This window comes from Echinops telfairi, unplaced genomic scaffold, assembly GCF_000313985.2.
Source record: "Echinops telfairi isolate 266 unplaced genomic scaffold, ASM31398v2 ScPeMD7_4;HRSCAF=17, whole genome shotgun sequence".
Lineage (NCBI taxonomy): Eukaryota > Metazoa > Chordata > Mammalia > Afrosoricida > Tenrecidae > Echinops > Echinops telfairi.
In genome coordinates this window covers 39,039,464-39,052,320 of record NW_022103900.1, presented here as the reverse complement: position 1 = coordinate 39,052,320, position 12,857 = coordinate 39,039,464, and the positions used below count along the sequence as shown (strand labels likewise).

General features: G+C 37.4%; 1 protein-coding gene across 1 annotated transcript in view; it reads right to left on the bottom strand.

Moving 5' to 3' along the window:
* Positions 1-12,857, bottom strand: part of CEP192 (centrosomal protein 192) — a 117,981-nt gene that overhangs the window by 81,485 nt on the left and 23,639 nt on the right. Inside the window, exons 6-8 of the mRNA XM_045298291.1 lie at positions 8,474-8,604; positions 3,509-3,869; positions 2,962-3,105 (exon numbers count right to left, since the gene is read on the bottom strand). Of these exons, the coding sequence (XP_045154226.1) occupies positions 2,962-3,105; positions 3,509-3,869; positions 8,474-8,604 (636 nt within the window). The remainder of the gene's footprint in view (positions 1-2,961; positions 3,106-3,508; positions 3,870-8,473; positions 8,605-12,857) is intronic.

Sequence of the window (12,857 nt, the reverse complement as noted above, 5' to 3'; positions counted from 1 at the left end):
GTAACCTTGTTTTATGATTTTTTTAAGTATCTTTGGTAAAATTTTACTTGTGTGTGATCCTGGTGATCTTGGTTAATTCCATTTGTTGGATTAGGCACAAATATAGATCTATTCCAGTTAGGTAGTCATGTAGTAGTCTTCCAAATTTCCTGGCATAGCCAAGGAAAGACCTCTAACTTAAGTTTGTTAAAACATCTCGATTGTTTCATGAAACATCAATTCCTGAAGCCTTGTTTTTCACCAGTGACTTCAGTAGAGCTGGAATTTCTTCCTTCAATAACATCAGTTCTTGATTATAAACTACATCCTAAAGTGGCCAACCAATTCTTTTGGATACAATAATTCTGTTTATTCCTTCCATCTTCTTTTGTTGCTTCCTGGGTAATTTAATATTTTGCTCAAATAAAAAAAGTACCATAAACCCAATGTCAAGTAATTTCTGACCCACAGCACCCCTATATAGGGTTTCTAGGACTGAAATCTTTATGAGAATAGATTTCATCTTTCTCTTCCAGAGCAGACAGTGGGTTTGAATCATTAACCTTGGGGTTAGTACTCCAACACTTAGCTGACAGCACCAACAATCCTTTAATACTGCCCACAGAATCCTTCAATACTGAAACTAAAGGCTTGAATATTTTCGTAATATTTTTTAGCTTGAAAGATGCTGAGGGTGGTATTCCCTTTAGGTTTTGTAACTTTAGATATGTGCACATTTCAATATATAGAATGAAATAGTCTGTTGTATTATCTTAAATACCTACTGTAAAACGTTCAGCATTCCCCTTACAGAAGGGTCACAAGGAAGAGATGAGCTAGTCAGAGTATAGTATAGCACCGATGAAACATACAACTTTCCTCTAATTCTTTAATGCTTCCCCACCCCACTATCATGATCCCAATTCTACCTTACAAATCCAGCTAGACCAGAGCATGTACACTCATACAGATAAGAGCAGGAAACATGGGGAATCCAGGACATATAAACCCCTTGGGACCAACAATGAAAGTAGTGATACCAGGAGGGTAAGGTGGTGGGAGAAAGAGGGAACCAATCACAATGAACTACATATAACCCCTTCCCAGGGGGACAGACAACAGAAAAGTGCGTGAAGGGAGGCATCAGTCAGTGTAAGACATGGAAAACAATATAAATTATCAAGGGTTCATGAGGGAGGCAGGGGGGGAAATGAACTGAAACTAAGGGCTCAAGTAGAAAGAATGTTTTGAGAATGATGATGGCAACAAATGTACAAATGTGCTTGACACAATGGATGGATGGATGGATGGATGGATGGATGGATGGATGGATGGATGGATGGATGGATGGATGGATTCTGATAAGAGTTGTACAGGCCCCCAATAAAATTATTTAAAAAACAAAAAACAAAGAAAGACAGGGCTTTCTACTCCTGTAAACAGTTAGTCTCAGAAATCCATGGGGGCAGTTCTAGCCTGTCCAATAGGATTGCTATGATTCAGCATCAACTCAATTACAATGATTTTTGTGATTAAATGGAAATGGACAATTATTGGACCATAAACTATTAAAATTCATCTTTATAAGACATTGCCAAACAGTTTTTCTCAATTTATATTTACATCACCAACGTATGAGAACTCCATAACTAAATAGAAAATCTCATACCTAACGTTTAATTTGTACTCTCATTGCACTAGCTATATCAAGATATTATTGAGCAAGTTCTCCTTGGGGTTCTATCATCCTATGGCTACCACAGGCTTTATTCTTCTTCTATCTCAGATGCTGTTTTCACGACTTTCATCGATTGTCTGAAAAATGTGGATGCTAGAAGAACTTTAGTAAAACATTTCATGATCTTACTCTCAATCAGTTCACCTAGTATAACTTAAATTATTACCTCTGTATGCATTATCCCTAAAATCATTAACTCTAACTATCATAATCTCAAATTTCTTTTTTTTTTTTTTCATCTGCAAAGACAAAAGTTCATTTATTACAGAGCAATCCTAAAAGTCCAGTTTTGGGGAAATGAACAAATAACATCTAATTTTCAAAACCACTCAAGCTGCCCAACAAGTATTTTCCTGAGCGATATTCTGTAATGCTGAGATTTAATATTCTTTCTTTCTTTTTTTGTTTTGAACTTGTTTGTTTTTTTTCAATCATTTTATTGGGGGCTCGTACAATGCTTGTCACAATCCATACCTACATCCATTGTGTCACGCACATTTGTACATTTGTTGCCATTATCATTCTCAAAACATTTGCTTTCTACTTGAATTATTTCTTGCCTCTCTACTATTGCTTTACATTCAAGCCAATAAATCTTAACCATTCTACTTCATATGCTACCATCAGACATTTTCTATTATTCCTCACTATAACACATGAATTGCTATAACATCAATGGCAGAACAAGGTTCACCCAAAAAAAAGTACTTCAGGAATTTTCTACTGCTTATCAAGCAATGCTCAACTTAGTATCAAGGTTCTATCTACGTCATAGCTCTAGCTTACCTCTCCAGTTTTAGTTCTTCATTTCTAATTTTGCCAGAGACCACTGGAATAGTGATTAAGCATGGGTTGTGATCCTCAAGATCAGCAGTTCGAAACCACCAGCTGCTCCAAGGGAGAAAGACAGGGCATTCTACTCCCGTAAACAGTTACATAAAGTCTCTGCAACTCACAGTGGGTAGTTCTACCCTGTCATATCAGGTCACTATGAATCAGCAGGGACTCAATGGCAGTGAGCTAATTTCGCTAAGCACGCCACCTACAATGAACTGCTGGCCAGTCTAAGGCATGCCCGTGCTTTCCACCTTTCTCTCTTCAAAGTGAGTGGGAAAAGTCCACTACCTTGTCATTCCATTTTTACAAGAATTTTTTGAACCCCCTTCATATATGTGGGGTCCTCTCAGAAATACCATCAGAAACAATGAAGACAGTAAAATAAGCACGGCTATTAATAAACTTACAACCAGATCTGAAGTCTTCATTCATCTCATCAAACAGAGGCATATTTAAATCTTGTTCCTTATTAAATGATGTGTAGTAAGCAAGATCCGTTACCCATTTGCCCTCTTCATTTTGATATACCACACTCTGCGGCAGATCAATTTCTTAAAAAAAACACAACAACAACATATACATCCAATTCCTAATATATCCAATGATACATGTAACTTCTAAAATGACAAATTTTAAAATATATTAATCAGACTGTTTTACTTATCAACAATATCAAAGTCTGTTAACAGACCATGCGTTTCCCCAGAAGAAAAGTCACATTAAACACAATAAAATTCTACAATGGACAATAAGAGAGAAATTAAAAGAGAAAGCTTTAGAAAGGTACAATTCCACTATACCTTTAATTAAAGCAAAAGGTTTTGAACTACAATTATCCTGTAGTGGTATTTTAAAATATATACAAAATTCATATGAAAAAAAATTCTACCTCAAACATATACATTTTATTATGTACGTCTTTGTGTTAAAAAAACAAACAAAGCACAAACTTACGGTCTTTACTCTTTTCAAAGGGTTCATAAATGCCACTTGTTTGCCTTTCACAGGTTGGTGACCAGAGATTATCAGTGGACTTAATCTCATTGTCGTCAGTAGATATCAAAGATGTTATATCCGTGTTATTTTTAATGAACATTCTGGGAGTCTCAGTGTCTAAGTATCCATCTGATGGCAAAATTACTTTTGGGTCTGACTCCAAAAGATTTTTTTGGTGCAGAGGCTGTGTCTCTTGCTTGAAGGGTCCAGTCAAGTTCAAATCACCTTTCTTGATAGTTTGGTCATGAAAATGAGTAGGGTTAACATTCACATCAGTAGAATTGACAGTCTTCAACAGAACTTCATCTCCTGTGCCTTCCTTTAAAAATTTAGTAATAGAGAAACAGTAAATCTTATATTTTTCATAATTAATGCTAATTTTTTAATAAATCATTTTTCTCTTTAAAAAAATCAATTTATTGGGGCTCATACAATTCATCACAATACATAGATCAATTGTGTAAAGCACACCTATACATTTGTTGCCCTCATTCCCAAAATTTGCTTTCCTCTTAGGTTGCCGGAATCAGCTTTTTCCTTTGTTCCCCTCCCCCTCCCCCCTTCCCCATGAACCCTTAATAATTTATAATTATTATATCTTAAATCATTTTATTGATAGCTCTTACAGCTTTTTTTCCCCTTCTTTTAAAAATCATTTTATTGGGGGCTCATACAACTCTTATCACCATCCATTCATCCATTGTGTCAAACACATTTGTACATTTGTTGCCTTCATCATTCTCAAAACATTATTCTTTTTACTTTAATCCTTGGTATCAACTCCTCATTTTTCCCCTCCCTCCGCATCCCCTTACAGCTCTTCTAACAATCCATACATCAATTGAATGAAGCACATTTGAACATATGTTGCCATCATCATTTTCAAACTATTTTTTTCTACTTGAGCCCTTGGTATTAGCTTTTTTTCCCTTCCTTCCCCATGCTCCAACCCTTCTGACCCCTTGATAATTATGTTATTATTATTTTCATATTTTACATTGTCCACTGTCTCCCTTCACATACATTCCTATTGTTTCTCCCTGTTGGGGGGGTGGGGGGTTATTTGTCGATCATTCCGATCAGTTCCTCCCTTCTCCCCGCACCTTCCCCCTTCCCTCAAGGTACTACCATTCCCATTACTGTTTCTGAGGGGTTTATCTGTCCTGGATTCCCTGCTGCGAGCTCTTACCTGTACCAGTGTACATGCTCTGGTCTAGCCAGATTTGTAAGGTAGAATGGGGTCATGACAGTGGGACAGGGCGAAGCATTCAAGAACTAGAGGAATGTTGCATGTTTCGTCGGTGTTATACCGCACCCTGGCTGGCTCATCCCTTCTTTGTGACCCTTCTGTTAGGGAATATCAACATGTCTACAGATGGGCTTTGGGTCTCCACTCCAACCCCCTCATTCATAGTGATATGATATTTGTTTTGGGTATTCTGATACCTGATACCTGCTCCTGTTGACACCTCATGATCACACAGGCTGGTGTGCTTCTTCCATGTGGGCTTTGTTGCTTCCCTGCTAGATGGCCTCTTGTTTAATGCCAAGCCTTTAAGACCCCAGACACTGTATCTTCTAATAGCCAGGCACCATCGGCTTTCTTCACCACATTAGTTTATGCACCAATTTTTTTTAAAATAATCATTTTATTAGGGGCTCATACAACTCATCACAATCTGTACATACGTCATCTGTGTCTAGCACTTTAGTACATATGTTGACTTAATCATTCTTACAATACCTGCTTTCCACTTGAGCCCCTGGTGTCAGCTCATTTTTTCCCCCTCCCTCCCCGCTCCCCCCTACGCACCAATTTTGACTTCGGCAATCTTATCGGGAATGCCAGGTTATTAGGACAAAGTGTTTTTGCATTGAAGGAGGGCTTGAGTAGAAGCCCAATGTCTGTCTGCTGCCTTAATATTTAACACTTAATTATATGTACATAGACCTATAGCCCTATCATTATATATTAATATATTTACATATGTACATGCCTATACTTATACCTCTCTAAATGTCTTTTGCTTCTAATGCTAATTCTAAATTTTATAGGTAAAAAAATCTAAGGTTGATTTTTAAAGTTATTTTCATAATAAAGATAGGTTATACATTATTCAATATATTTAGAACTAGCAAGAAGCTTCAAACAGTTCATGTAAAAATTCCATTGTCTTTAAAGTCCACGCATTTAGAAATATTTAGTTCCCTTTTACATTAGAAAGTCCATTAGTGTAACCCACAGAGTCTCAAACCTATTTGGCTTACCAACAACCCCTTTCAAGTAAAAAGAAAAATTACTCAATGCCACTTTGGCAATTGAAGTTTTGTACTACAGCCCATAATCCAGGATAATGCACAGGAGTCTGCTTTTGCAGTTCCCCAGCATCATTCCAGTGTTTCCCAAGGTGGCGATATTGGCCACTTTGAGAAAAACTTGGGTAACCAAACTTGACTGCCATGTAGGTGATTCTGAATCATAGCAATCCATAGCAATGCGTTTCCAAGACTATAACTCTTCACAGAAGTTGAAAGCCTTGACTTTTTCTTGAGTTGCTGCTGGTGGTTTTGAAATGCTAACCCTGTGGTTACAGACTACCTCATAACTACCCTGTTTCCCCGAAAATAAGACAGTGTCTTATATTAATTTTTGCTCACAAAGATGAGCTAAGTCTTATTTTCAGGGGATGTCTTATTTTTGCATGAAGAAGAATACGGTACACATTTATTGTTTATTGTTTTATTAAAAGAGACCTCGCACTTCCTGTCTGCTCCGGCTGCACTGCAGACAACAGGGAGCTGCGCGGTGGCGCCCGCTGCCGCGGTCCAGAGTCCAGAGTTACGGTAGCTTCGGGGGGCCTTATTTTCGGGGGGTGTCTTATATCTCAGTGAGAGGCAAAACTATAAGTAGGTCTTATTTTCAGGGGATGTCTTACTTTCGGGGGAAAAGGGTACTACACAACCAGGGCTTCTGCTTGTGTAACCAATGAGACTCACTATAATTATACGAGTAAGTTGTTGAAGACATGTGTATTACATTTTCTACCAAGAGTAGAAACTAACAGTTTAGATTGGCCCGTTTTTTTATAGTTATCCAATGAGACTAGGACAAGGGTAGTACTAAAAGAATAGGCCTGAAGACACTTTTAAACAAATGTCTTTAGAGGAAATCCACACAAATATAAACTGGTTCCCTAGTAGCAATATTTTGTGATTTACCATTGTACAAGTACACATTAAGGGACAAAGAAATGACCAGTAAGTTTCAAGCACAGAAAAAAATGGGGTGCCATTAATAAAACAGTAAAGAAATTTAAATAAAAATAACAATGCGTGTGAGCAACATAAAAGGTTTTTTAGAAATATTTTATATTTACTTTTTGGTTAAAATTTTAATTTTTTGTTTTTCTAAACAGTTTATTGAGACATAATCCATATATCATACAATTCAATACTTCTATCATATCATGAAGAGATGTACAATCATTACCACAATCAATATTAGAACATTTTGTTATTTCTTGTACTCCTGGTTATTAGCTTCCCATTCCTCACCACCATTACCCCTGCCCCAACATTCCCTGCCATATCCACAAGAAATCATTAACCTAGTTACTGTCTCTATAGATTCATCCATCTGGGCTTCGAATACTCAAAAACCTAGCCCCCAAAAGCTAACAACAATAACAAAATAAAACAGAGAAAAAAAATCTCAATCGAAAGTAAAGTGAAAATATTAAAAACTAGAACACCTTTAAGATAGGTCAAAAGGGAGGGAACCGATTACAGGGAACTATATGTGACCTCCTCCCTGGGGGATGGACGGCCGAGAGGTGGGTGGAGGGAGCCGTCGGACGGGGCAAGGTATGACAAGGTAAGGGTTTGTAGATTGTCGAGGGCTTGTGAGGGAAGGGGGAGCAGGGAGGGTGGGGAAAGGTGGGGGCCTGATGCCGGGGGTTTAAGTGGAGAGGAATGTTTTGGGAGTGATGAGGGCGGTGAATGTGCGGATGCGCTTTGCACAGTTGGTGTGTGTATGCATTGTGGTGGGAGTTGTGTGAGCCCCTAGTAGAATGATTTTAAAAAAAATAAGTCAAAAGGGAGATTAAATAATAAAGTATTAAATTTTAACCTAACTACATCTGCCATAATCTACTTTCAAAAGTACTATGCATGACAGCAAGGCTAGTCACATCCCTGGTCAATGTTCAGAGGAGATTCACCACAGGGGCTCTGCCAGAGGTTTAATCCATGTGTGTTTAAAAAAAAAAACTGATACAACTGTTATGTGGATCAAGTAAGATGTTACATATTAACTTAACTGTAGCTACATTGACTATGGTGAGTTTGGTTTGAGAGTTTTATATCTACCAGAATCACCTCTACAATACTCAAGTAACAAAAGCTGCACACATCCTGTGACTATCTATGGTCAGAGGATATTCACCAGAGGCTTAATCAAAGTGTAACCATGAAAATGGATTTTGGGCTCCCATTGTCATCTACAGTCTTCTGGAAACTAGATATTCACAAATTTAAGCTTTATACCATTCCTTCCTTCAAATTTGGACTTTATTTGGATCACAAAGGCTGGTGTCCTTCTTCCACTTGGACTCAGTTGATGCCTCTGCTTTTTTTATTTAATGGTTAGACAATGAGCGAAAGAACTTTTCAAATAAATCTAAATGTAAGTCATTAAATGTTTAAATTTGGGAAAATGTATAATTGTGTACTTCATATCATTTTAGTGTTCTGAAATAAGGCATACAAATATGAACAAAAACTCACAGTGGTGCTTATTATCTTCTTTAGACCTTTAAAAATTTCCCCAAAATCAAGAATTGTTCAGAAAAATAATGATATCATACAAATACAAAAATTTTAGGAAAAATTGAAAAAAAAAGGAAAAAAAGCATATAAACTTACTCTGCTACAATGTGGAACAATACCATTCAAGGTTTCAGCCCTTCCTTTCTCCTTTTCAATTCTGCAAGTACCAGAGTTGTATGGTAACATATCTATATGCTTTCTACTATCTCCAGTTCGTACAGAATTACCTGAAAAGAAAAAATGGAACTATGTCAAAATTTCAGTAATCCTGTTTTCTCTTTTAATAAATCATTTTATTGAGGGCTCATACAACTTCTATCACAATACATAATCCATCCGTGTCAAGCGCATTTGTACATTTGTTGCCATCATCATTTTCTTTCTTGTTTTTTAATCATTTTATTGGGGGCTCATACAACTCCTATCACAATCCATACATCCATCGTATAAAGCATATTTGTACATTTGTTGCCATCATCATTCTCAAAACATTTTCTTTCTACTTGAGCCCTTGGTATCAGCTCATTTTTTCTCCTCCCTTCCTGAACCTCCCTCCCTCATAAATCCTTTATAATTTATAAATTATTATTTTTTCATGTCTTACACTGACTGATGTCTCCCTTCACCCACTTTTCTTTTGTCCATGCCCCTGGAAGGGGCTTATATGTAGATCATTGTGATAATTTCCCCTTTTCTCCCCCCACCTTCCCCTTGCCTTCCAGGTTTGACTACTCTCAATACTGGTCCCGAGGGGCTAATCTGTTCTTGACTCCCTGTGTTTCCAGTTCTTATCTGTAACCATATACATGCTCCAGTCTAGTCAGATTTGTAAGTTGGAATTGGGGTCATGATAGTAGAGGGGAGAAAGAATTAAAGAACTAGAGGAAAGCTGTATGCTTCCATGAACCCTGACTGGCTCGTCTCCTCCCCGCGACAATTCTGAAAGGGATGTCCAATTGCCTACAGATTGGTTTTGGGTCTCCATTCCGTACTCCCCCCATTCACAATGACATGCTTTTTGTGTCTTTGATGTCTGATAACTGATCCCATCAACACCTCATGATCGCACAGACTGGTGTGCTTTTTCCATGTGAACGTTGTTGCTTCTGTTAGATGGCTACTCATTTATCTTCAAGTCTTTAAGGCCCAAGGCGCTATATCTGTTTCTTTTTTTTTTGATGCTATATCTTTTGATAGCTGGGCACCATCAGCTTTCTTCACCACATTTGCTTATGTACCCATTTTGTCTTCAGTGATCGTGTCGGGAAGGTGAACATCTCAGAATGCCAGATTATTAGAACAATGTGTTCTTGCTTTGAGGGAGTGCTTGAATAGAGGCCCAATGTCCATCTGCTACCTTAATACTAAAATTATAAATATATTACATAAATCTATTTCCCCCATCATATATAAATATATTTACATATGTACAAGCCTGACTTTAGATCTCTATCAATGCCCTTTGCATCCTAGTTCTTTCCTCTATTTCCTTTTAGTTTCCTCTTGTCCCACTATCATGTTCAGCCTTCATTTGGGTTTCAGGAATTCCCCTCAGCTACATTGCCCTTGATCAAGGCCCACAAGGCTTCCTACATCTTCCTTGCCATTGAGTTTAGGTCACTTGTTGTTTCCTTGTCCCTGGGTTTGCTAACATCCACTTCCTTTCTGCCGCTTCCCATTGTTTTCTCCTCCAGATTGTTTATCCCAATTTCAGTAATCTTATGTAATGAATCATATGACAAATTTAATAATTTGCATAGAAGAAAAACTAACCATCAATAGAAGGGAACAGTATATGTCAAAGTGCTACCATATAGCAACATATCATTTCTGATTTCCTAATGTCTGAGTAAGATACAATCCAACACTTGAACTAAGAAATATATAGTACACTATTTCTAATAATGCCAACTTAACCAGGTATCTTTATTCACAGCACTTTTGAAAAGTTTTAGAGTCTGTAAAGATGTGGAGGACACAACAGGGAAAGGATAATACAGTTACATTATGTAACATAGCTCCACACCAAAAGGTAACGCTGTGCAAGTTTCTAATAACATGGCTCTAGTATTTTCCAATATTGGTCACAACCTACTTCCCCCAAAACTGTTAACTGTATAAATCACAAAGCCTAAGACTTAAAGTTGACCTCTAGTTATTTCATCAATTATTACCCATTTTGTCCATATATTCCAGTTTATCCCCCAGGAGTTGGCAGATACAGACACACAATTATATGAAGTACACAAAAGGAGACACCAACACTACCCCAGAACTGCTAGCCTACAAGAGCTTGTTAAAATTATTTAAATTTATTGAGTGTTTTCAATATTGTATCCATCTGCTGAAAAATTTCAATTACTATTATTTCTAACTAAAGTGTCTGCTCATTCTCTAATCTGGCATTTGTAAATTTTTATTGCTAAATAACATTTTTTAAATCATTTTATTAGGGCTCATACAATTCATCACAATCCATACATACATCAATTATGTAAAACACACTTATACATTTGTTGCCCTCATCATTCTCAAAATTCACTTCCTGCTTGGGTTCCTGGAATTAGCTCCTCATTTTCCTTTTTCCCCTCCCCCTTAATTAGCATTTTATTACATAGTTTTATTTAATGTTTATTGGTTGATTGGCTTTTACGTTGTTCAATGTCTTGGATTAAGATGAATAATGTGTGCCACAAATACTTACAACAAAGACTTTATGCAAATTTATTTTTCTTAGATATGCAGGGGTCTAATTTCTAAAATAAGAAGGTTAAGTCAAAAGCACTGCTACAAACTTAAGACCCCTAATTTTAAGGCATGAGTACATTATCAAATACAATGAAGGGAAAAAAGAAAGACACTTATATTCATCAAAAAGAATAAAATGAGAACTCACAGAGGACAGAAAAAATTGTTGGCAATGATACAAAAGACAAGAAATTTATATGTAAACACTCAGAGAAAAGGGTGAATAATCCAATTTAAAAAGGGGGCCAAGGACATGAATAGAAAACTCACCAAAGATGGCATCCAAATGGCCAACAAACATGAATAGTCACAATCATTAGTCATCTGAGATGCAAATTTAAGCAATAGTGATAAATCACCTTACATCAATGACGCATAAAGATTAGAGCCCTCATACATTTCTGATGTGATTGTAAATATGTCTAGCCTCTGTTGAAAGCTACCTCCAAGAACCAGGAATAGAAATTCCATACACCCCAGCAATCATTCTGCTGGGTATACACAAGAAATAAATACAATATACGCTGACATACACACTCATATTCATCACAACACTGTTCACAATAGCCGGAGATGGAAATTTCCTTGCAAAAAGAATGGATTTCCTTGATGTGGATAGATAATATCCTATCACAGAGCACACTGCACTTTAACATCGATCTTGAAATGTCCTTTATGACAATAAATGAAATGCCATTTCTAGAATCAATTATTCTCTTAATAGCAAGCTATATGATTGCCTAATTCAAAATGGCCAATATCAGTCTATTTCCGCTAGTGCCTACAATGTCAATATTTATGCATTCCATTTTTTTACAACTTCTGATTTTTCTGTATTACATGAAGAATTTGGTGTCAGGATTGAAGGCAAGGTTATTAATAAGCTGTGATATGGAGATGACACAACCTTGCTTGCTGAAAGTGAGGAGGAATTTAAGCACTTGATGAAGATCAAGGATTGCTGCTTCTTTACAACTCAATGTAATGAAGACCCAAATCCTCACGACAGGACCGATAGGTAGCATCATGGTAAATACAGAAAAGATTGAAGTTGTCAAGGATTTAATCTTGCTTGGATTTACAGTCAATGTTCATGTAAAATCAATCTTGCTTGATTTACAATCATGAAATCAGAGGCTTCTGAGTCAAGATAGCCAGCTGATCACAGAGTGAATCCCTCTCCAAGGAGAAAATCACCAAGGAAGAGCAGGGTGCAAGCAGTCTGGAGTTCAACCCAATAAATAAGTGATCCAAGCTCCCTGATGTCCAAGACAGTCCAGGAAAGAGGGGAAAAGAGGAAAGAAAGAAGCCTAGCACGTCCTCTCACCAATCTCACGGCAGACTTGAGAAATCACTAAACTCCCAAGCAATTGGGTCCTCAATACACCGAGCTTACCCTGAACTCAAGAGCACCTCTTGTTTGACGAGGCTCCTGGATGCAGCCTAATCTACCCATTCACCCTTGCAACAGAGTACACATGCGTCATAAGACCAAAGCATGGAAAGCTCCAGTAGCTGCCATGAACCCAGGCTGAAGTATCTGCAAATCTGGGCACACTGGCCACTCCACAACCTAATCCTCGAATCAGTGACCTTAGTAGACCACCCTGGGCAATCCAGAGCAACAGCTTCTCCTCTGAGAAGGCTGTTGCTCCCACACCCCTGACTACCTAGGAAGAACCATAAACTTCTTCCCTATCCCTATCCTGTCAGTCTAAACAGCAAAACCCCC